Source organism: Schistocerca cancellata, chromosome 1, assembly GCF_023864275.1.
Source record: "Schistocerca cancellata isolate TAMUIC-IGC-003103 chromosome 1, iqSchCanc2.1, whole genome shotgun sequence".
In the NCBI taxonomy this organism is placed as follows: domain Eukaryota; kingdom Metazoa; phylum Arthropoda; class Insecta; order Orthoptera; family Acrididae; genus Schistocerca; species Schistocerca cancellata.
Window position 1 is genome coordinate 1,064,812,528 of NC_064626.1, and position 21,692 is coordinate 1,064,834,219.

A 21,692-nucleotide genomic window follows, 5' to 3' on the forward strand; every position below is an offset into this window, starting at 1 on the left:
CATAGGACATCAGGAGTATGCAAAAGAAAGTCCGAGGGTGTGATGCTTGTCCGCCTCGGAATTCGGGCATCAGAAAATCTTGAAAAATCTGACTGGTAGTATGACCAACATCTCGCAAAAACCAGCTTACAAACGTGGCTTTAGTACAGAATCTGTGGCTATTCTTCAACACTATACAGGTACTTCTCGCATGGACCGTGATTAGAAATTTAAATTAGTAACATTTTGCATAGAAGTATACGAGTATAAGCAGCCGTTCTTACCGGTATGGAACGGAAAGAAATGTGCATCTACGATACCAGAAAGTGCCTTCTGCCACATAGTACGGATACGGAGTATAGCCGTACACGCGAAGAACATTAAGTCTGAACCATAAACTGCTAGAACTGACTACCTTGCTGGCAAATCAACCATTGGTTTTAACGACATACGAACACATTATAGCTTACGAAAGTTCAGAGGGATAGTTAAACTCGTTTCTCTTACGACTAATTCCCTTGGCTTCCGACAGCAATACCGCTGCATGTTAGTCACCTTGCACTTGCAGCTGTAAGTGAACGCAAGGTCAAGCAGTAATCGCTGGAACAAGAAGCGCGGTTGTGAACTCGCCGTCATGCGCTGCGTCGGCCACAGTACTACACATCTGTCGTAACGTGTTTCCTTTGGTTACGTATTTTGTTTCAAAGTAAAGGACTTCGTGTGAGTGAAAGGACAGCCGAAACTCTTGTGAAGCCTGTTTCTTTAAGGCGGTCGGTATTTACGCTACAGTTTCACAGTAAGTATTCCGTTGTACTGTATTAGACTCGAAACCACAGTTTGTTTGGTTGTCAAAACAGATGGAAGTCAGATGAACAGAATATATGCTCCGGCATTTTAGCAAACATCAGCTTTTTACATTGTCAAGGCATCTTCATGGGCAGATGCGTAGTTCCGAGGAAAGAATTTTTTTTCTTTTCTCACGATTTTCTTTCACCCAGCTGGTTACAGTATTTGGGTAATATTCATTGGTTAGTGTTTTAGCCCTGACAAAGCAATCAACAAGAAGATCACAGAAAACACTGGCTGTAATGTTTTCAGCTTCCACCCACGGCTCTGAATGTTGCTTCGTCTCTCATGAGAAACAGTCTCACTCGTAGCAAAATACGACGCATAGAACCAGTTTGTTTTTAAAATATTCTAAACAGTGGTGAGAAATACGTTTCTGTATTTGCTTTTTGTCGTCAGTCAACAAATTTGCACACGTCTTACACAACACTTTCTCAGAGTTAATTCAGCATTGTTCGTTTCAGATGCCTATACTTGGATCAGCTAGCCTCTAACTCCACAATTTACATTTTTTTCGACTTTTTCATCCGTAATTGCACTTTTGGGTTGTCTTTTACATGAGACAATTTCGATAAAGGAAAGACACGAATGAATTTAATCACCCATATCATGACTACTGAAAACGAAGGATCAGACTTATATAAATCTTCAAAATGGCAATGAACCGTACTAAAGTAATAATTTCATCAGGGTATGTTTTTAAAGCTTCTTGATCAGATCAAAATCTACATACCAGGACTACTTGAAAACACAGCAGCAACAAATCTATTTCGCAGGTCGAGTTAAAGTTTGATTCATGTTATAGTGTAACGTGCACCACTGAGATAACAAAAAAATCTCCTTAACATCAATGCTATCAGTTTGTCAGGCCGAGAAATATCTACAGTGTCCTCATGCAACACGTCGATGGCCATGCCATGATTCGTTATCTGCTAATAGGAAGACTGCTGAGTGGCACAGGAAGCCATTTCATAGGCCCTGCGTTGATGGATTACATCAATATTGTTGCCAGCTGATACCAATCTTTTATTACTGACGCCTCCTGGACCACAATATTATATAAAGTTCAGATTTTTTCCCGCCAGTCTACTGGTTTGATGGGGTCTGCAACGATTTTCTGGCCAATATTCTGAGATATTACAGGAACGATCATTCGAAGCAAGAAAGTCTAGTAAACATGGGCTCCAAAATGCATACCTTAAGAGCTATGACTACTGTGAAACAAATCTCTTCCACTGCAAGCTCTTTGCTTTTCGTACTTTGAGAGGCCGTGGTATGGATCAAAATCAGAAAAAATTCCCAGTACGCGTGGACTCTAGAGTGCATACCTTAAGAACTATGAGCACTTCTTCATCTTTGGTACTGTGAAACACATTACGTTTACTGAACGCGTGTTCATAGCTGTTAAGGTACGTATTCTGGGCCCCATTTTTACTACAAAGTTTTCCTTCTAATGATGGTTCCTGTCATATCCATGAATACTGCCCGTTCCTCCCTGGATACCCTAAATATTCCAGTCTCTGTTTCCCCCTACATTTTTCATCCTTTACGGCTTTCCCTACTAGCACGGAAGTTATTCTCTGATGTCTTAACTCAAGTCCTTACCATCCTGCCCATTCTTCTGTTCAGTGTTTACTGTCTATTTCTTCCCTCGCCGATTCAGACAAGGATTTCCTAGTTTTTTATCGTCCACTTAAATTTCAGCGTCCTTTTCTAACCGACATCTTAAACGCTTCGATTTTCTTCTTTTCTAGTTTTTCCACAGTTTATATTTCACTTCCAAACAGTTCTGTGACCCGAGCGTACATATTTAGAAATATGGGACCAAACTGCTGAGGTCATCAATCCCTAGGCTTACACACTACTTAATCTAACTTAGCCCAACTTACGCTAAGGACATCACACACACCCATGCCCGAGGGGGGGGGGGGACTCGAATGTCCGGCGGGAGGAACCGCGGGAACCGTGGCAAGACGCCTCATACCGTGCGGCTATCCCGCGTGACAAAAAATTATTTCTCAGAGTAAGACCTAAGTTTCCACACTAGTACACTTCTTTTAACGAGGAATTCTCTGTTTACCCACGGTAGTTTTCTTGTTGTCTTCTTCTTGTTTGATGACTGACGCTTTATTTTGCTTCACTTCCTCCATTACGAGGTCCCTGCTTTTGAGGTTATGTTTGTCGCTATTCTTATTTCTGATGCTTTTCAGTACTGCCTTCTTTCTGTGGTTTACTCTCAATCCATATTCTGTGATCAGTAGACCGATCATTTGATTCAACGTGTACTGCAATTCTTCCTTACTTTTACAGAGCCTAGCAATATCTTCAGCGAAACATATCATTGATATCCTTTCACGCAGAATTTTTGTTCCCACTTGTGAACATTTCTTTTATTTCCTTCATTGCTTCTCCGATATACTGGTTGAACAGTAGAGGTGACAGAGACTAGACCCCTGCCCTACGTCTTTTTTAACCCGAGTACTTCTCTCTTTGCCTTATTCCCGCGTGGGCCTTGTACATTTTGCGTATTATATCTTTCCCTATAACGTACACCTATTTTTCTAAATATTTCAAATAATTAGAACCACTTCACGTTGTCGAATGTTTTTTCTCTGTAGACAAATCGTGTGAAAGTGTGTTACTGCTATTATCGACATAATAATTACCTTTCTGGAGCACGTATCCTAACGTCCAACTTATCGTCGTGTAATGAACGCTCAATTTTCATTTCTGTTCTTTTGTATATCATTTTCGTCTGTAACTTGTATTAACGAGCGAGCGGTCATGCTAATTGTATGGTAATTCTTTCATCCGTCTGCCCTTATCATCTTCGAAACTGCGCGATTGATAGTATTCCGGAAGTCTATTGGTATGTCGCTATTATCATATATCGTATACGCTAACTTGTGTTTAATTACCACTTCTCCCAATGACTTTAATAATTCCGTAAGAATCTACATGTCGCTTCTATCTCGTCGTCTAGTGGGCGTTAAAAATTAAACTTCCTTTTTGCTTCGTCTTGGTGTTTTTCATCTCAGATCTGAAGTCTTGTGGAAGTTTACCGGAAAAGCTTGTTTAATACGTAAATTAACTCCTCATCAGTGTGGATCGAAAACTGTATCAAGTCTTCCGCAAAGAAAGTTGATAGGAAGAAGTGGCCAACATAATTGTAGTTGTTTCCGAATTCATGGATAATGTGTAATAACTCGAAGATTTAATTCAGCATTTGCAAATCTGAACGGGATAGTTTAGGTGTACATAAGGTAGAATTGAATAAGTTATGCGAAAGTTCTACCTAACTCCCTTACCTTATTGGAGAAACCGTGAAGAATTTCGATACATTTCTCGTGCTTCTTATATAAAGACGTCAGCCTGAAGATCCAGTCTGGCTGTAGCCACATCTTAGCTTGTCTGCTCTGCACAATAGACCCAATCCTGTAAAAAAGGAAGGATCTGTTACATATTTATCTGTATTGTAAATGCCACTATATTAGTAACACGCCTGCAACGACGAATTTCAGTTATGAAAAATTATTTATTTGCAAAAGAAAACGGGTGCATTTGTAACGACGCGGTTTCGAGACATCTGTGCTTTCAAAAAAAAAAAAAAAAAAAATGGTTCAAATGGCTCTGAGCACTATGGGACTTAACTTCTGAGATCACCAGTCCCCTAGAACTTAGAACTACTTAAACCTAACTAACCTAAGGACATCACACACATCCATGCCCGAGGCAGGATTCGAACCTGCGACCGAAGCGGCCGCGCGGTTCCAGACTGTAGCGCCTAGAACCGCTAGGCCACAAAGGCCGGCTCTGTGCTTTCAGATTTCCGGCAATTTTTGTTGCTTGTAAGTTCATAAAAGTGTGGAAACAGAAATTAACTTGTTTTAATTTTTTTTGGTATAGTTGTTAACATGTAGTTTAATTAAATTTCAATGTTTTTCTAGCATACATGCTCAGCTTTATGCGTGCTAGACTATACGAAATGTTATTATCCACGATAAATATTGAAAACTAAATTGAGGTAATACATAATGAATAGAAATCTATTACCACAGTAATAGGAAAGCATTGCTCTGTCAGATGTTAAACAGCGGGTAAGGCCGACTGGCTGAACTCGTTACTAAAGGAAGTGACAGCGATGGGATACTCCACAGTGGTCTATTGACAGCGCCCTAGTGAAGCTGGTTTGCCATTTTATTCCCCAGACTTATGGTTTATATGTCAGGTATAATTTTGCCCTGAAGACTGCGATATAATTCTACTGAACCCTCCACTCTTTTCGTAAATCACAGATTGATTGCTAGTACTCTTGTTGGCATTCGAATTACGCCCAACTGATTGTTTCAGAAGGAAGGACCTTCGTTCATCATAAAATCAAATTTTGCATTATAGAAGCTGGTTCTGACGCAACTTAACCAACACTTTCGGCCACAATATAAAATTTCTTGAAAATGTCTGTTTCTCTTCATATCAAGCTTTTTACTTATATGTGCTTCATCAGCTTTCTTCATGTGATTCAAGTTTTCGGATTTGGTTTCCGTTTTACAAAGAATCCCCTGCGTTAATAACATTTACCGGCAGCTAGAACCGCCTCTTACTCCTATTATTCGCAGTGACAGGCTTTCTGAGGGATAGTTTCCATGGAGTATGCCATGACGAATAAGACCGCTTCAATCTTTATTTATGGTCCAGTTACGAGTAATTTCGCGACGTTACAGCCACATCTTCTGGGATACATATTTATTTCATAATTTATTCCAAACGATAACCAGTAGATGACCCAACATTCTTTGTCCAACTGTGATGAGAATGTTTAAACGTCAAGGGTCAGTAGTCCAATTTATACAGAAAATCTAAGGCTTAACCTCGTCGTGACAACAATAGGTCAGCACTGACCACCTAGACGAACTGAACTGAGCCGACGCCGATCTGAAGAAGTGGCTATAACGCCGTGAAACTTGTTGGATCAGAAAAAAAGATTTCTCAAACAGCTGCAGCAGTCTTCTTCATCACGGTACAATCCTACAGCTGTGAATGCCCACAATAAAATCTTGTTTCCACGGAGTACCTCCCAAAACTTGTTTTTTGGACGGGTTCTTTGATGGTTCGCCGGCCGAAGTGGCCGTGCGGTTAAAGGCGCTGCAGTCTGGAACCGCAAGACCGCTACGGTCGCAGGTTCGAATCCTGCCTCGGGCATGGATGTTTGTGATGTCCTTAGGTTAGTTAGGTTCAACTAGTTCTAAGTTCTAGGGGACTAATGACCTCAGCAGTTGAGTCCCATAGTGCTCAGAGCCATTTGAACCATTTTTTGGTGGTTCAAATGGCTCTGAGTACTATGGGACTCAACATCTTAGGTCATAAATCCCCTAGAACTTAGAACTACTTAAACCTAACTAACCTAAGGACATCACACACACCCATGTCCGAGGCAGGATTCGAACCAGCGACCGTAGCAGTCCCGCGGTTCCGGAGTGCAGCGCCAGAACCGCACGGCCACTGCGGCCGGTCGGGTTCTTTGAAACGCATTCTGAAAGAACTGAGGTATCACAGTCAACAGTCGATGTACGATGTAGAAATACAGCGATACAGTTAATGTGTTTCAATTGAGAGACGATGATGTAATTAATATTAATTAAATGCAACATCGATAACTCACGAAACACTTTGACTTTGTTTTGTTCGTAACTTCTCAAGCCAAAGTATTTCGTACGTGTAAAAAAGCACTCCGTCTTCAGGCCACGAGTGGCCTACCGGGACCATCCGACCGCCGTGTCATCTTCAGTGGAGGATGCGGATAGGAGGGGCGTGGGATCAGCACACCGCTCTCCCGGTAGTTATGGTGGTATTCTTGACCGAAGCCGCTACTATTCGGTCGAGTAGCTCCTCAATTGGCATCACAAGGCTGAGAGCACCCCGCGCCGGCCGCGGTGGTCTAGCGGTTCTAGGCGCTCATTCCGGAACCGCGGGACTGCTACGGTCGCAGGTTCGAATCCTGCCTCGGGCATGGATGTGTGTGACGTCCTTAGGTTAGTTAGGTTTAAGTAGTTCTAAGTTCTAGGGGACTGATGACCACAGATGTTAAGTCCCATAGTGCTCAGAACCATTTGAACCATTTGAACCATCTGAGAGCACCCCGAAATGGCAACAGCGCATGGCGGCCTGGATGGTCACTCATCCAAGCGACGACCACGCCCGACACTTCACTTCGATGATCTCACGGGAACCGGTGTATCCATTTCGTACGTGTAAAGAGCAATCAAATGAAAAAGAGATATATGGAAAAAAGTAAGTCAGCTATTTATTATTTCAAAAGTAATCGCCATAACTGTTAATACATTTATTCCCCAGTGTGACAAGACGGTCGACGCCTTCACGGAAAAATGTTTGCTGTTGGCCACGGAACCATCACTGTAACCAGGCGAGCACCTCTTCGTCTTCAGGTCTACAAAAATATGCAAATCGCATGGGAAGAGATCAGGGCTGTGTGGAGGATCAGTAAGGGTTATCCAGAGAGGCTTCTGCGGGGCCTGCCCACGTTCTGGCAAGGTTGTTTCGAGTACGCTGGAACCACCTCTCGCCACTCAGTAAGAGTCCAGTTGTGGTATTGGCCTGCAAGTTCCACCCTTCGTCGCCGATGAACAGCAGTCAGCATGGGAGCATTAAACAAGTGCCTGCTGCGGAGGTCCATACGCTGTAACGTTCGCTGAACAGTCGTTAAGGAGATACTCTTGGTAACCCCTTGGGTCATCTGGGCGGTCAGTTGCTCAACAGTTTCTTGTCTCCAGAATGAGATTTTCACTCTGCAGCGGAGTGTGCGCTGATAAGAAACTTCCTAGCAAAGGTCCCGAGTTCGAGTCTTGGTCCGGCACACAGTTTTAATCTGCCAGGAAGTTTCATATCAGCGCACACTCCGCTGCAGAGTGAAAATCTCATTCTGGAAACATCCCCAAGGCTGTGGCTAAACCATGTCTCCGCTATATCCTTTCTTTCAGGAGTGCTAGTTCTGCAAGTTACGCAGGAGAGCTTCTGTTAAGTTTGGAAGGTAGGAGACGAGGTACTGGCAGAAGTAAAGCTGTGAGGACGGGGCGTGAGTCGTGCTTGGGTAGCTCAGTTGGTAGAACACTTGCCCGCGAAAGGCAAAGGTCCTGAGTTCGAGTCTCGGTCCGGCACACAGTTCTAATCTGCCAGGAAGTTTCATATCAGTGCAAATCCCGCTGCAGAGTGAAAAATCTCATTCTGGAAACATCCCCCAGGCTGTGGCTAAGCCATGTCTCCGCTATATCCTTTCTTTCAGGAGTGCTAGTTCTGCAAGGTTCGCAGGAGAGCTTCTGTTAAGTTTGGAAGGTAGGAGACGAGGTACTGGCAGAAGTAAAGCTGTGAGGACGGGGCGTGAGTCGTGCTTGGGTAGCTCAATTGGTAGAGCACTTGCCCGTGAAAGGCAAAGGTCCCGAGTTCGAGTCTCGGTCCGGCACACAGTTTTGATCTGCCAGGAAGTTTCATATCAGCGCACACTCCGCTGCAGAGTGAAAATCTCATTCTGGAGACATCCCACAGGCTGTGGCTAAGCCATGTCTCCGCAATATCCTTTCTTTCAGGAGTGCTAGTTCTGCAAGGTTCGCAGGAGAGCTTCTGTAAAGTTTGGAAGGTAGGAGACGAGGTACTGGCAGAAGTAAAGCTGTGAGGACGGGGCGTGAGTCGTGCTTGGGTAGCTCAGTTGGTAGAGCACTTGCCCGCGAAAGGCAAAGGTCCCGAGTTCGAGTCTCGGTCCGGCACACAGTTCTAATCTGCCAGGAAGTTTCAGTTTCTTGTCTATTCGACCGTGCATATCTCCGCAGCCGTCGTTCAATCCCGTCATCTATGGTCCGCCTCGGCACCAGTTGTGGATAGTGCATTTTGCTATGCGCGGTATGCTTTAGCCACGACGACATGCGGACAATTTTAGAATTTAGTTGTTTCGGAAATGTTTCCAGCCTTGACCCAAAGGCATTGATCACGCCATTATGGACGTCAGGTAAGTCGCTCAGCTCCCGCTTTACAACGACTCCAATGTTTTCCGCGTCCCCCAGACACCTTTACGTACTCTCCACTATAATGGCTGCCATTTGTCGTCTATGAGAGGTTATTGCGCGTCAACGTTGAACATAGGCGGCGTTCACATTAATGTGACTAGACCGTGTTACTTTGTCTATTCGTCCGTAAGTTTTATGGAGCAATGTACAGAGGTAGATCTCAACATGTCTATTATGCGTGCTTGTGAAGTGCGCGGTTTGTTATGAATGATTATAGAAATGAACTAGAAATATGAAAACTCCTGCCATTTAGCCTCATCCTCTCGAACATTACCAGATGAGCGCCTAAGGCAGTTACCCTCATCCAACAGACGAGTCACCGTCAACATTGTCACATACCGTCATTGTATGAGGCATTGCTGGCAGTACAGGACTCAGCCCGAATTACGGGGCCACGTCCCGGAAACCGCGAACTGTACGCCGCCATTTCCCTTCCCACCCTTGTTCAAACTCCAGTGGTGAAATGTTTTTACACCACCGAGATTCTAACTGACTATATTTCGATCGACAGCCAACTGCTTGGGCAATGGAGACACGTTAACAGGGACTAAACAAGTGTACTTTGTATGTCTTCTATTTACATATTTTCAACCATTTGTTGAAGTTCATAATCTTTTTGATTACGTCGTCTCATAAATCGTTTGTTCACGAGCAGCTAGTTGCATTTAGTTAATCGTAGCTTTCTAAATATTCATTAAACTAAAGGTTACTAGTACGGCTATAGCTACGCATGTCTAATATGTGTTGCCAATGAGTCTACTGCAATACACCGACGGAAAATACTGCGAGTCCATCTACATCCCCATCCTTGGGTCTGACGGAAAATCATTTACTGCAATATAGCTATGGATAATACTGAGAGTCCTTCTGCATCTCCATCCATGTTCTGACGGAAAATCATAGGTCAAAATCCTACTACCCTTATCGCTGTTTGCTAGACGACCTTACAAGCCCTATGAGAAATGTGGGTCTTGCCTCACTGTTTGTGGCTATCAGTTGATGCAGTGTTTTGGGAAAAGGCCAACGTTAGCTTAGACGAAAGTGGGTGGCTGTGTCAGATGTTTACAGAGGTTTCCAACTAGAGCGCTGTAGTGATGCATCGGAGATACTGTTTCGACTGGAATCATTCTAATACTTCAAGTAGCCAAGACGATTTCACCACTGGTCAGTTAATCTTCGTGAATGGGAGAGTTGACATTTGATCTTATGTGCGACCATAGGACATAACGAATCTCCTTGAACATGCACTGTCTGGAATCAGTGACCGTCACAAACATTCGCCCATAAGCGCTTTTTGATGTGTCCTATGATTTAAGTAGTTGTTCCTTGCTGAAACATAAATTTTTTAAGGAAAACATACTAATAAATTCCGTCGAATGTTTCTTAGAATTTTTATATTTTGCCAATGTACATTTTGAAGTCTCAGCTTCATCATCTGGGCTTTCTGTTGTTATCTAAGAACATTCATTGTGACGTCAACACACAAGAAACGAGTAACTGTGTTATACACAAATTCACAAAATTCGCAGAGACGCGCTTCTTGAACCGAGAATCGAACCCCGAAACCTTGCTTTTCCAGGGCAATGCTCTTAACGGCTGAACTGTCCAGAGAAAGAGAGAGAGAGAGAGAGAGAGAGAGAGAGAAGCAACTTACAACACTTAGTAAAAGCAAGTCTTCCGTTCCAGATTGTATACCAGTTAGGTTCCTTTCAGTTAATGCTGATGCAATAGCTCCATACTTAACAATCATTTACAACCGCTCGCTCGACGAAAGATCAGTACCCAATGAATATAAAGTTGCAGAGGTCACGCCAGTATTCAAGAAGGGCAACAGCAGTAATCCACTAAATTACAGGCTATATCACTGACTCGTCTAGTAAAGTCATCAGAAGATCAAAACCAATTGCAAAACGAATTAGGTAAGATATCTGTATGGTGTGGAAATTGGCAATTGGCCCTACGTAATGAAAAGAGAGGTCATCCGCATGAGTACTGAAAGGAATCCGTTAATACGCGATAAGGCAATCAAATCTAAAGGCCGTAAATTCAACAAAATACCTACGAATTATAATTACGAACAACTTAAATTGGAAAGAACACATAGAAAATGTTGTGGGGAAGACCAACCAAAGACTGTGTTTCATTGTCAGAACACCTAGAAGATGCAACAGAGCTTCTAAACAGATTGTCTATGCTATGCTTGTCCATCCTCTTTTGGAATACTACTGCGCGGTGTGGGATCCTTACCAGATAGGATTGACGAAGTACGTCGAGAAACTTCAAAGAAGGGCAGCACGACTTGTATCATAGAGAAAAAGGAGAGAGAGTGTCATGGACACGGTACATGATTTGAGGTGGACATCATTAAAATAAAGGTGTTTCTCGTTGCGGCGGGATCTTCTCATGAAATTTCAATCACCAATTTTCTCCTGCGAAAATATTACGTTGACATCGACTTACGTAGGGAGAAACGATCATCATAATCAAATAAGGGAAATCAGAGATTGTGCGGAAAGATACAGGTGTTCGTTTTTCCCGTGCGCTACTCAAAAGTGGAATAGGAGAATTATTGTGAAGGTCGTTCGATGAAATTTGCTAACATCGGGTATAGATTTAAGTGTCAGGAAGTCGTTTCTGAAATTATTTGTGTGGAGTGTAGCCATGTATGGAAGAGAAACATGGACGATAAATAGTTTGGACATGAAGAGAATAGAAGCTTTCGAAATGTGGTGCTACAGAAGAATGCTGAAGATTAGATGGGTAGATCACATAACTAATGAGGAGGTACTGAACAAAATTGGGGAGAAGAGGACTTTGTGGCACAACTTGTGAAGAAGGGATCGGTTGGTAGGACATGTTCTGAGGCATCGAGGGATCACCAATTTTGTATTGGAGGGCAGCTTGGAGGGTAAAAATCGTAGAGGGAGACCAAGAGATGAATACACTAAGCAGATTCAGAAGGATGTAGGTTGCAGTAAGTACTGGGAGATGAAGAAGCTTGCACAGGAAAGGGTAGCATGGAGAGCTGCATCAAACCAGTCTCAGGACTGAAGACCACAACAACAATAGTGTGAACTGTATACCTAAAGAGGTATGAGCACTGGTTCATTTTCACTAATGTGTAACACACGTCTTCCATTGAACAAGTGGTCATAGCTCTTAACGGATGCATTTTAGAGTCCATTTTTACTGGACATATTTTTCTTCGAATGGTCGTTCGTGACATATCCCTGAATATTGACCATTTCTGCTGTGACACCCGGTATGTATAAGCGTGCTGTCATCTACGTGTGGTGTTATTGTGTCTTCCGTCCGAAAAGTGGTTTAATTTAGCTCCCCAAGCTAATCAATCCCGCGCATGCCTGTTCATTTCTGCATCATTCGGGCAAGAAACACCCATTCGAATTTGTTTGCTACCGTCAAACCTTGGTCTACTGCTGAAGATTTTAGTCCCTACACTTTCCTCTATTCCAAGACTGACAATTGCTGTATTCCTCAGGATACAGCCTTGTCAACCGACCTTGTCTTTTTTTATATCTGTGCAACAAATTTCTTTTTTGTCTAATTGGATTAACTATCTCCTTATTAATTATCCGATCTACCCATATGAAGTTCAACGTTTTTCTGCGGCACAACATTTCAAAAACTTTTATTCTCTACTTATCTGAATGGTGTGTCGTTCAAGTTTTACTTCCGGAAAAGGGTGCAATCTACACATCAGCCTTCCTGAATGACTTCCTAACATTTGAAATTTTTTTTCATGCTCTTTACTTCGGTCTTTATCTCCATCTACATGATTATTCCGCAGTTCACGATTAAATGTCTTGCAGAGCCTCCATCGAACCATTGTCAAGCTACACTCATGCTCATAAATTAAGGATAATACTGATACATGGTGAAACAACGCTCTGGTGGGCGGTTTGCGGGTTTGAATCACCTCGGGGTATGACCATGAGGGGCATTTGTCCTGTGGTCGTCGCGTTGTAGCGCTGGCAGGAGTCCACATACGCAGAGGTGTGGTGTGTTGGTGCACGTCAGAGTACGGTGCAGTGTGTAAGTGTGCAGACGTTTTAAGACGTGCTAACGGCGACTGTGTGTTGAAAATGGCTCAAAGAACACATACTGATGACGTTATGAGGGTAGAATACTAGGGCGACAGCAGGCTGGTCAAACACAGCAGGTCGTAGCACGGGCCCTCCGTGTGCCACAAAGTGTGATCTCAAGATTATGGCAACGATTCCGGCACACAGGAAACGTGTCCAGGCGCTACAGTACGGGACGTCCACAGTGTACTACATCACAAGAAGACCGATATCTCACCATCAGTGCCCACGGAGTACTGTAGGTAGCCTTGCTTGGGACCTTACCGCAGCCACTGGAACAGCTGTCTCCAGATACACAGTCCTCAGACGACTGAACAGACGTGGTTTATTCGCCCGGAGACTTGCGAGGTGCATTCCATTGACCCCTGGTCACAGGAGAGCCCGTAAGGCCTGGTGTCAAGAACACAGTACATGGTCATTGGAACAGTGGTCCCAAGATATGTTCACGGACGAGTCCAGCTATAGCCTGAACAGTGATTCTCGTCGGCTTTTCATCTGGCGTGAAACAGGAAGCAGATACCAACCCCTTAATGTCTTTGAAAGGGACCTGTGTGGAGGTCGTGGTTTGATGGTGTGAGGTGGGATTATGACTGGCGCACGTACACCCCTGTATGTCTTTGACAGAGGAACTGTAACAGGTCAGGTGTAAAGAGACGTCATTTTGCATCAGTATGTCCGCCTTTTCAGGGGTGCAGTGGGTCCCACCTTCCTCCTGATGGATGATAACGCACGGCCCCACCGAATTGCCATCGTGGGGGAGTACCTTGAAACAGAAGGTATCAGGCGAATGGAGTGGCCTGCCTGTTCTGCAGACCTAAACCCCATCGAGCACGTCTGGAATGCTCTCGGTCGACGTATCGCCGCACGTCTTCAAACCCCTGCGACACTTCAGGAGCTCCGACAGGCACTGGTGCAAGAATTGGAAGCTATACCCCAGCAGCTGCTCGACCACCTGATCCAGAGTATGCCAACCCGTTGTGCGGCCTGTGTATGTGTGCATGGTGATCATATCCCATATTGATGTCGGGTTACGTGCGCAGGAAACAGTGGCGTTTTGTAGCACATTTGTTTCGGGACGGTTTTCTCAACTTATCACCAATACTGTGGACTTACAGATCTGTGTCATGTGTGTTTCCTATGTGCCTATGCTATTAGCGCCAGTTTTGTGTAGTGCGTCGAAGAGAACGGGCTATTGACACACAGTCAACACGGGTTTAGAAAGCGTCTTTCTTGTGACACAAAATTAGCTCTCTAATCACACGAAGTGTTGAGTGCTATTGACAAGGGATTTCAAACTGATTCCATATTTCTAGATTTCCAGAAAGCTTTTGACACTGTACATGTGCCGTGTGTTCGTTAGGAGGAGGAGAGACAAGGGCCAGCGACCAGCCTGTTTGTGTGATGGACGCACTGGACCTATACCTGGTGTTATGGTCTGGTGTGCGATTTCGAATGACAACGGGAACACTATCGTGTTTATTCCAGAGACCCTGACTACAAATTTCTATGTCAGTTTGATGACTTGACCTGTTGTGGTGCCATTCATGATCAGCATTTCAGGGAATGTTTTCCAACAGGATACCGCTCGCCCACATGCCGCTGTTGTATCCAGCATACTCTGCAGGATGTCGACGTGTTTGTCTTGGCCTGCTCGTTCGTGAGATCTGTCTACAATCGATCACGTATGGGATATAATTGGACGACAACTCCAGCAACATATACAAACAGCGTTAACTGTGCCTGCATTGACCGACGAAGTGCAATAGGCATGGAACTCCATCCCGTAAACTGACACACAGGACCTGTACAACACATTTGCACGCTTGTATTCAACATTCTGGTGGTTACACCGGTTATTAATGTACCAGCATTTCCTACTTACAACAGCTTATCACGCGCTTACATTAACCTGTGATCTTGCAATGTTAATTACTTAAATATGTTACCTAGACTAATATATTTCATCATTCTGCATTCATTATTTTTGGTGGTTTAGTTTTACTTTGTTTTAGATATGAAGACGGTCCAGAGTGATCGAAACATGTAGTCTAATAAAAAATGTACAGCTGTGGTGGCACAATAAATGAGAATTACCTTAAATATCCAGACAGTTGCTGAATCTCTCAACCTATGTCGACTGTAGTGCAGCTGCTTTTTGTTTTTATTCTAAACGATGAATTAACTGTTAAGCTTTATGTTTTCTCCTTGTATTGTTTCAGAAGTTGATTGCTGCTACTCCCGTTTTTAATCTCTTAAAACAAATGTAGCATTGTAGTTCATTCATGCAGCACTTCGTAAATCCTTCCAGACTAGGGTTGGCGCCATTCAGTATGACAACTGATGTCCGACGACAACAGTGAGAAATTGTCATATGGATCAGATGGGGCAAGTCTTCCACACCGTATGTATACGTGTACAAATCTAATAGTCCACGATATATGGTACCAATTCTTACGCCATATTTTTCTTGCACGTTTCTGTCGGCATTGTTATTAAAATAGCACTCATCGGTTTTCCTATTTTGTATAATAACGCAATATTTCAAAGCAATACGAATTTTACAAATAATAATTACTCGTTCTTTAACAAAGGTTTGTTTAAAAATGAAAAATTAGCTCTTCTGGTACGGCGAATTGATATTTCGGTTTTTTAGTCGGGTATTAGTAAAAAATAAAAATACCTATTATAACCGAGAACAAACAAATATGGAAAAATTCTGGTTTTTCATAATTAAAATACCGGCATTGGTTTCAACCGGTCTGCTTTCCCTATCCCCGCCTTCAGGTGGACATCCAAATCAATCAATGCCAAGCCGAGTAAATGCTTGCATAAGGGCCGGAAGTGGACCAACGTGTTATTGACTTACTCAATTTGTCAAGATCTTCCTCTATCATCCAGTTTTTCGGAAATTGTTATCATTTGGTTGTCTGTACGTGTACATCACATCTACCAAGTTCCGTCACATTGGGATAATGCCTTCATGATGCATCGTTTTTCTTTTTCCAGAGTGTACTTTGCCTACTAGTGAAAGCCGGTGATTAGGATTTTTTTGCCTTTTGCATCCTTTTAATGATCTGAAGACGAGTGTTCCGACTGAAACCGATTATCAGGATAACTCTTATTTTTGCGACCAAAACTAAAAATTATGTCATACATATGTTCCTTCCTATGATCGTTAGTACAAATACTAAAGTAGACATCACTGAAAATAAATGTTCAGGTCACATCAGCTATGGAGTCTCAAAAAGAGTTATAACACAGACAACAGTAGGAAGGTATGTGAAATAGGTAGAGTAAATAAGTCCTGGGAGATAAGAAAAGGAAATCTGTTTATCAAAATTAAGTCCCATGTTTTCATTGATGTGGCAAATCGGCAAGCAATTTCATTGGAACACAGTATTTACGTCTAATGTCATAGTCATCCAGACTACACAATTGTAGCAACATTATTTTCCAGTCTTCGTGTGTTGTTTACAGAATGTTAAGCACATGTTTCGCAATAAAGTAGTACGAAGTAGATTTTATTAGTTATAGTGCTTCTATAAAGTGGGCGGGATACCATATCACCGCGGGTTAATGAGTCACTTTAGATGAGTAGCCTCATTAAATTTTCGTGATGTTCAGGGCAGTAACAAGGATGGAGGTACTCGTATAATATGTTCTGGATCAGGAAACCATTCGTCGAAACAATTCCAGTGACTGTAAAGTTAAAAAAAAATCTTTAAATGTATGAGCCTAACGAATTAACAAAGAGTAATTCAAGAAAGCTTCGTTTTCTCGTCGCTGCCTTTCCTGATTGTGTAAGCTGTAGCTTGAAGGTCGTTATGTGACGTCAAAATCAGCTGTGAGGTGATGCACACTGTCTTTATTCGTGATGCAGTCAAGTTTTCGCATATTTCTGATCATTAAGCAGTTGGATTTGTGCAAGTTTTTACTGGACCCGTTGTACTTGACTTACATTTTAAAAAACAGAATACATACAAGAAAAAGTAGAGAATAAACATGTCTACACAGGAAATTTTGCAGTCGCCTGCTGTAACAGAGGTGCAATCTGATCAGTATTCTGTACGTCGAAGATTTCACAACACCTTTTGCACTTGCAATGTCTTTATAAGCTGAGTCGTGTCGATACGAAATCATATACGTACTCGAATGATGTGATCTAATACCTAATTCTGAAATTACTTCGTTTACTGAACTAATATTTTGTGCAAATTTATTCCGAACATAATCATGAGATAGACGAAACGAAAAAAAATTTTAGCCTCGTGAAGACATATTGTGAAACCCTTGCGAACGTGTTATTCAGAGGCAAACGAAGCCGTCTGTTTTACTCCTTTCATTATGATACTCATCCTGAACATTCTAGAACATACATAGAGCGGAATAGTTCGTCCTTGGTCATTGGCGATAAGCATTGATCTGTGACAGCGCTTCTGACGCTGCGGATGGCTTTGCACGTAAGTGACATCTAGGGAGCGGTATTACAACCACGAGCGACCCCACTGCCATCTACTCGGCATGTAGGAGAGTGACGCTTAGTGCACAACGTTTACCAGTAGTGGGCAACTTCCCGCAATGAAACCCGAAAGATTTTAACAAACGTGAACAGGGAGTGTCGTACTTCACTCATGTCTTTAATATCAGCAAGATTGTAATAATGTAACAAGGATGGCAGAAAAATGTTCCAAATAAAATTCACATGTCACAAAAAAAGTTGAACAGCTGGGTCGTATACGCTCTTCAAAAGACACACAATGGTCGTTAACAGTGGTTCATTAATAATTTAATCACATTGTCTGTTGTTACTCAGTAAGACGAAGAATTTCTTCAGAACGGAAAGTGGATCGTTTTAACATTTGCGTGCAATGACAGTGATGACACTCCATACGACACAAACTAGTACCTATCGCTTTACGCCAATGAAACCCTATTTTAAAGAACCATCATCAGACTTCGCTTTAAACAGGTTGTGACATAATCTAAGTCCTGGCTGCATGCTCTCTGTAATTAAAAAACTGAGTCAAAGAATCAACGATCAACTTGAATAGATGTCTTGTGACGTCCGCCCAGACCAAACGCAACGAACAATATCGAACAAAATCAATAAAAAAAAGTCCAGGTACGAGCCACTATTGCAAAAAAAAAAAATTGTTATTGAATGAATTGTGTATCAGAAGATCAGTTTGACGACTTTAGGACGCGAAAAAGAAAGAGATAGAGACTGCGGGAATTAATTTTTGATAACAGGCGCAAATTTCATGTGATGTCATTTATTCATTGAACATTTGATACTGAATCACTTTCTCACAAAACACATTAATGTAGCCTACATATTCTGAAAGCATCGTAAATTTCGCAACTGAAGGACTTTTGTTCGCCTTTAAAATAGCTCTCAGAAACTTCCATATACTAGGTTGGCTGGATAGTATGCATCTTTTAAGAAGCATCTATAGCTTCCAATTTTCCAATGAGCCTGTGACACTCTGGCACAATTAAAATCTGTGTTCTAAGTTTGATTTTTCTCATGACTTTTTTCTTTAAGTTCCTCTATATTTTTCATGTACAGGCTGCAGTTTCCAAGTGTCCTGTTAAAGATCCGATATCTACCACTTGCAAATCTATGAGTGGACGTAAATGATAGTTCTATTTTACATTATCATCTACTGTTACTCCCACATGTTTATACCAAATGAATGACTCTTATTTTGCCAACTACATTTCTTAGTTTTGTGAACATTTTTTGCTTTTCTGTAGTTGAAAATTTTTGCATTAGCTTGATATGATGTAACATATTAGCGATCGTAATAAGAGGCGGAAATCATAATTATAGAAAGTAGCTAAAGCGAACAGTAGATCCTCATTTGCTTAGCATTGTTTCTTTGACACCATTAACTTCAGTGATTTAATTTATTTATTGACTACCCAAAGTACAGTATCGAAACAAATCTTGCACTTTTTGTCCCAGATACGAAACGTGGAATCTGTGACTGTTCAGTATTATGCTGTTTGCTGGGAATATGAAACATGCTAGACTGTGGTGCGGATTATGACATGTATCTGATAAACTGACATTTTTCTGACGTATTTTTTTGTTTACGTCACTTGATAGTGCCCAAGGGTTCCAAATTAGCTAACTGCCAATGAATGAAAGTTATAGTTCAAATAAGAAATATGGGCTGATGCGCTAAAAGTAGTTTTATATAAGAAATTTAAAGCAACTGCTGCCACGACCAGATAAAAGACTGAAACAAAGAGAGACTAATACTACAGTATTTCATTGTGAAAATTACATGTTACATAGCTAAACTTTATTACAGTGATGAAATGAAATGTGTGAAAAAGAAACCGAATCATTGAAAATCATATAGGTAGAAACCCTGGATAAAGCAAAGGTTTACTGGGAAAAATTCAGATAATTAATCTATAATAATAAAAACTAATGGAGGAAGCTTTACACCAACAAAATATGAAGACAATAACATAACGAGACACTAGCTTCTTTAATAATGGGATAAGCAGTGTAATTTTCTCTTATCTTCAAATAAAATAACAGAATGAACACTACTGAACTTTTGGTTCAAAAGTTGAAATCTTAACCTAAAATTCATAAAATAAATTGTACCATACACTAAGTTGATAACTCAAGAAGAAATACAGCTTACAAAATTGGCAAGGAACTAAATATGCATGCACAATAAAGCTGAAAGATTGTGCAAACTGTCAGCAAACAATAGCCAAGAACATAATGGAAGTGTAGTAAATATATTTGTTTTGTAAATAAAAAAACGGCCTTTACTTACTGCACTGTATTTTATTTTACCCAGACACATTTCGCCTTTTTCACTGTAAGGCATCACCAACGGGATCTAGAATGATACAGCTGTGGTATGAGTTTTTTGTAGACTATAAAACAGCTCACGACTCGTTTTTTATATAAATAAGTGATTACTTACTGCTTTTCGCGCTTTAAGGTGGCATTTAATAAATTACGGTTGCAAAATACTAACACGAATTCTTTACAGACGAATGGAAAAAACTGGTAGAAGCCGATCTTGTGAAGATCAGTTTGGATCCCACAGAAATGGAATACGCGAGGCAATACTGACCCTACGACTTATCTTAGAAGTTAGGTTAAGGAAAGGCAAACCTCCGTTTCTAGCAATTGGAGACTTAGAGAAAGCTTTTGACAATTTTGAATGTAATAATCTCTTTCAAATTCTGAAGTGATAGGCGTAAAATACAGGGAGCTATTTACTATTTGTACAGAAACCAGATGGCAGTTATAAGGGTCGAGGGGCAGGAAAGGGAAGCAGTGGTTGAGAAGGGAGTGAGACAGAGTTGTAGCCTCTCCCTGATGTTATTCAATCTGTATATTGAGCAAGCAGAAAAAGAAACAAAAGAAAAATTCGGAGTAGGAATTAAAATCCATTGAGAAGAAATAAAAACTTTGGGGTTTGCCAACGACATTGTAATTCTGTCAAGAGACATCAAAGGACCTGGAAGAGTAGCTGAACGAAATGGACAGTATCTTGAAAGGAGGATATTAGATGAATATCAACAAAAGCAAGACGAGGATAATGGAATGTAGTCGAATTAAATCAGGTGATGCTGAGGGTATTAGATTAGGAAATGAGACACTTAAAGTAGTAAGTGAGTTTTGTTATTTGGGGAGCAAAATAACTGATGATGGTCGGAGTAGAGAGGGTGTAAAATGTAGACTGACTACGGCAAGGAAATTGTTTCTGACTAAGAGAAATTTGTTTATACCAAGTATAGATTTCAGTGTCAGGAAGTCTTTTCTGAAAGTATTTGTATGGAGTGTAGCCATGTATGGAAGTGAAACATGGACGATAAACATTTTAGACAAGCAGAGAATAGAAACTGTCGAAATATGGTGCTACAGAAGAATGCTGAATATTAGATGGGTAGATCACGTAACTAATGAGGAGGTGTTGAATACAATTGGGGAGAAGAGGAATTTGTGGCACAACTTGACAAGAAAAAGGGATCGGTTGGTAGAACACGTTATGAGGCATCAAGGGATCACCAGTTTAGTACAGGAGGGAAGCATGGAGGGTAAAAATCGTAGAGGATGTAAGTTGTAGTAGTTATTCGGAGATGAAGAGGCTTGCACGGGATGGAGTAGCATGGAGAGCTGTATCAAACCAGTTTCTTGACTGAAGAGCACAACAACAACAGTTGGCAACTGAGTTTCCTCTCATCTGGTCATATGCTGGAGGCCGTACTACAGTTCTAGATATGAAACATAAGCCTTTTTTATGTTCTAAACTTTTTCTTCACACTTTTCTACTTTTTCCACGACAATAGAAGCAAACAAGATTCAAATGTGGGATGAAAAAAGCGTGGAATACAAAAACACGCTTATGTTACATATTTAGAACTGTAATGTGACCTCCAGCATATGGCCAGATGAGAGGAAACGCAGATACCAACAAAATCGCTAAGAACCGTAAGTAATCACTTATTACATAGAAAACGAGATGTGAACTGTTTTATATTCTACAAATAAAACATATCAAAACTACATCATTCTATTATAGATCCCACTGACGATGCCTTTCAGTGAAAAAGGCGAAACGTTTCTCGGAAAATAAAATACAGCGCAGCAAAAAAGGCGTTTTTTTATTTACAAAACCAATATTACTGTGCTTGCTGCAGAGGATGGCCA

The 21,692-nt window shown here is 41.5% G+C and overlaps 1 protein-coding gene across 1 annotated transcript in view; it reads right to left on the bottom strand.

Moving 5' to 3' along the window:
- Positions 1–21,692, bottom strand: part of LOC126126961 (cytochrome P450 4c3) — a gene marked incomplete at its 5' end in the record, with an annotated part of 305,398 nt that overhangs the window by 175,808 nt on the left and 107,898 nt on the right. The window contains one exon of the mRNA XM_049915143.1: positions 4,134–4,260. Coding sequence (XP_049771100.1) covers positions 4,134–4,260 — 127 coding nt within the window. The remainder of the gene's footprint in view (positions 1–4,133; positions 4,261–21,692) is intronic.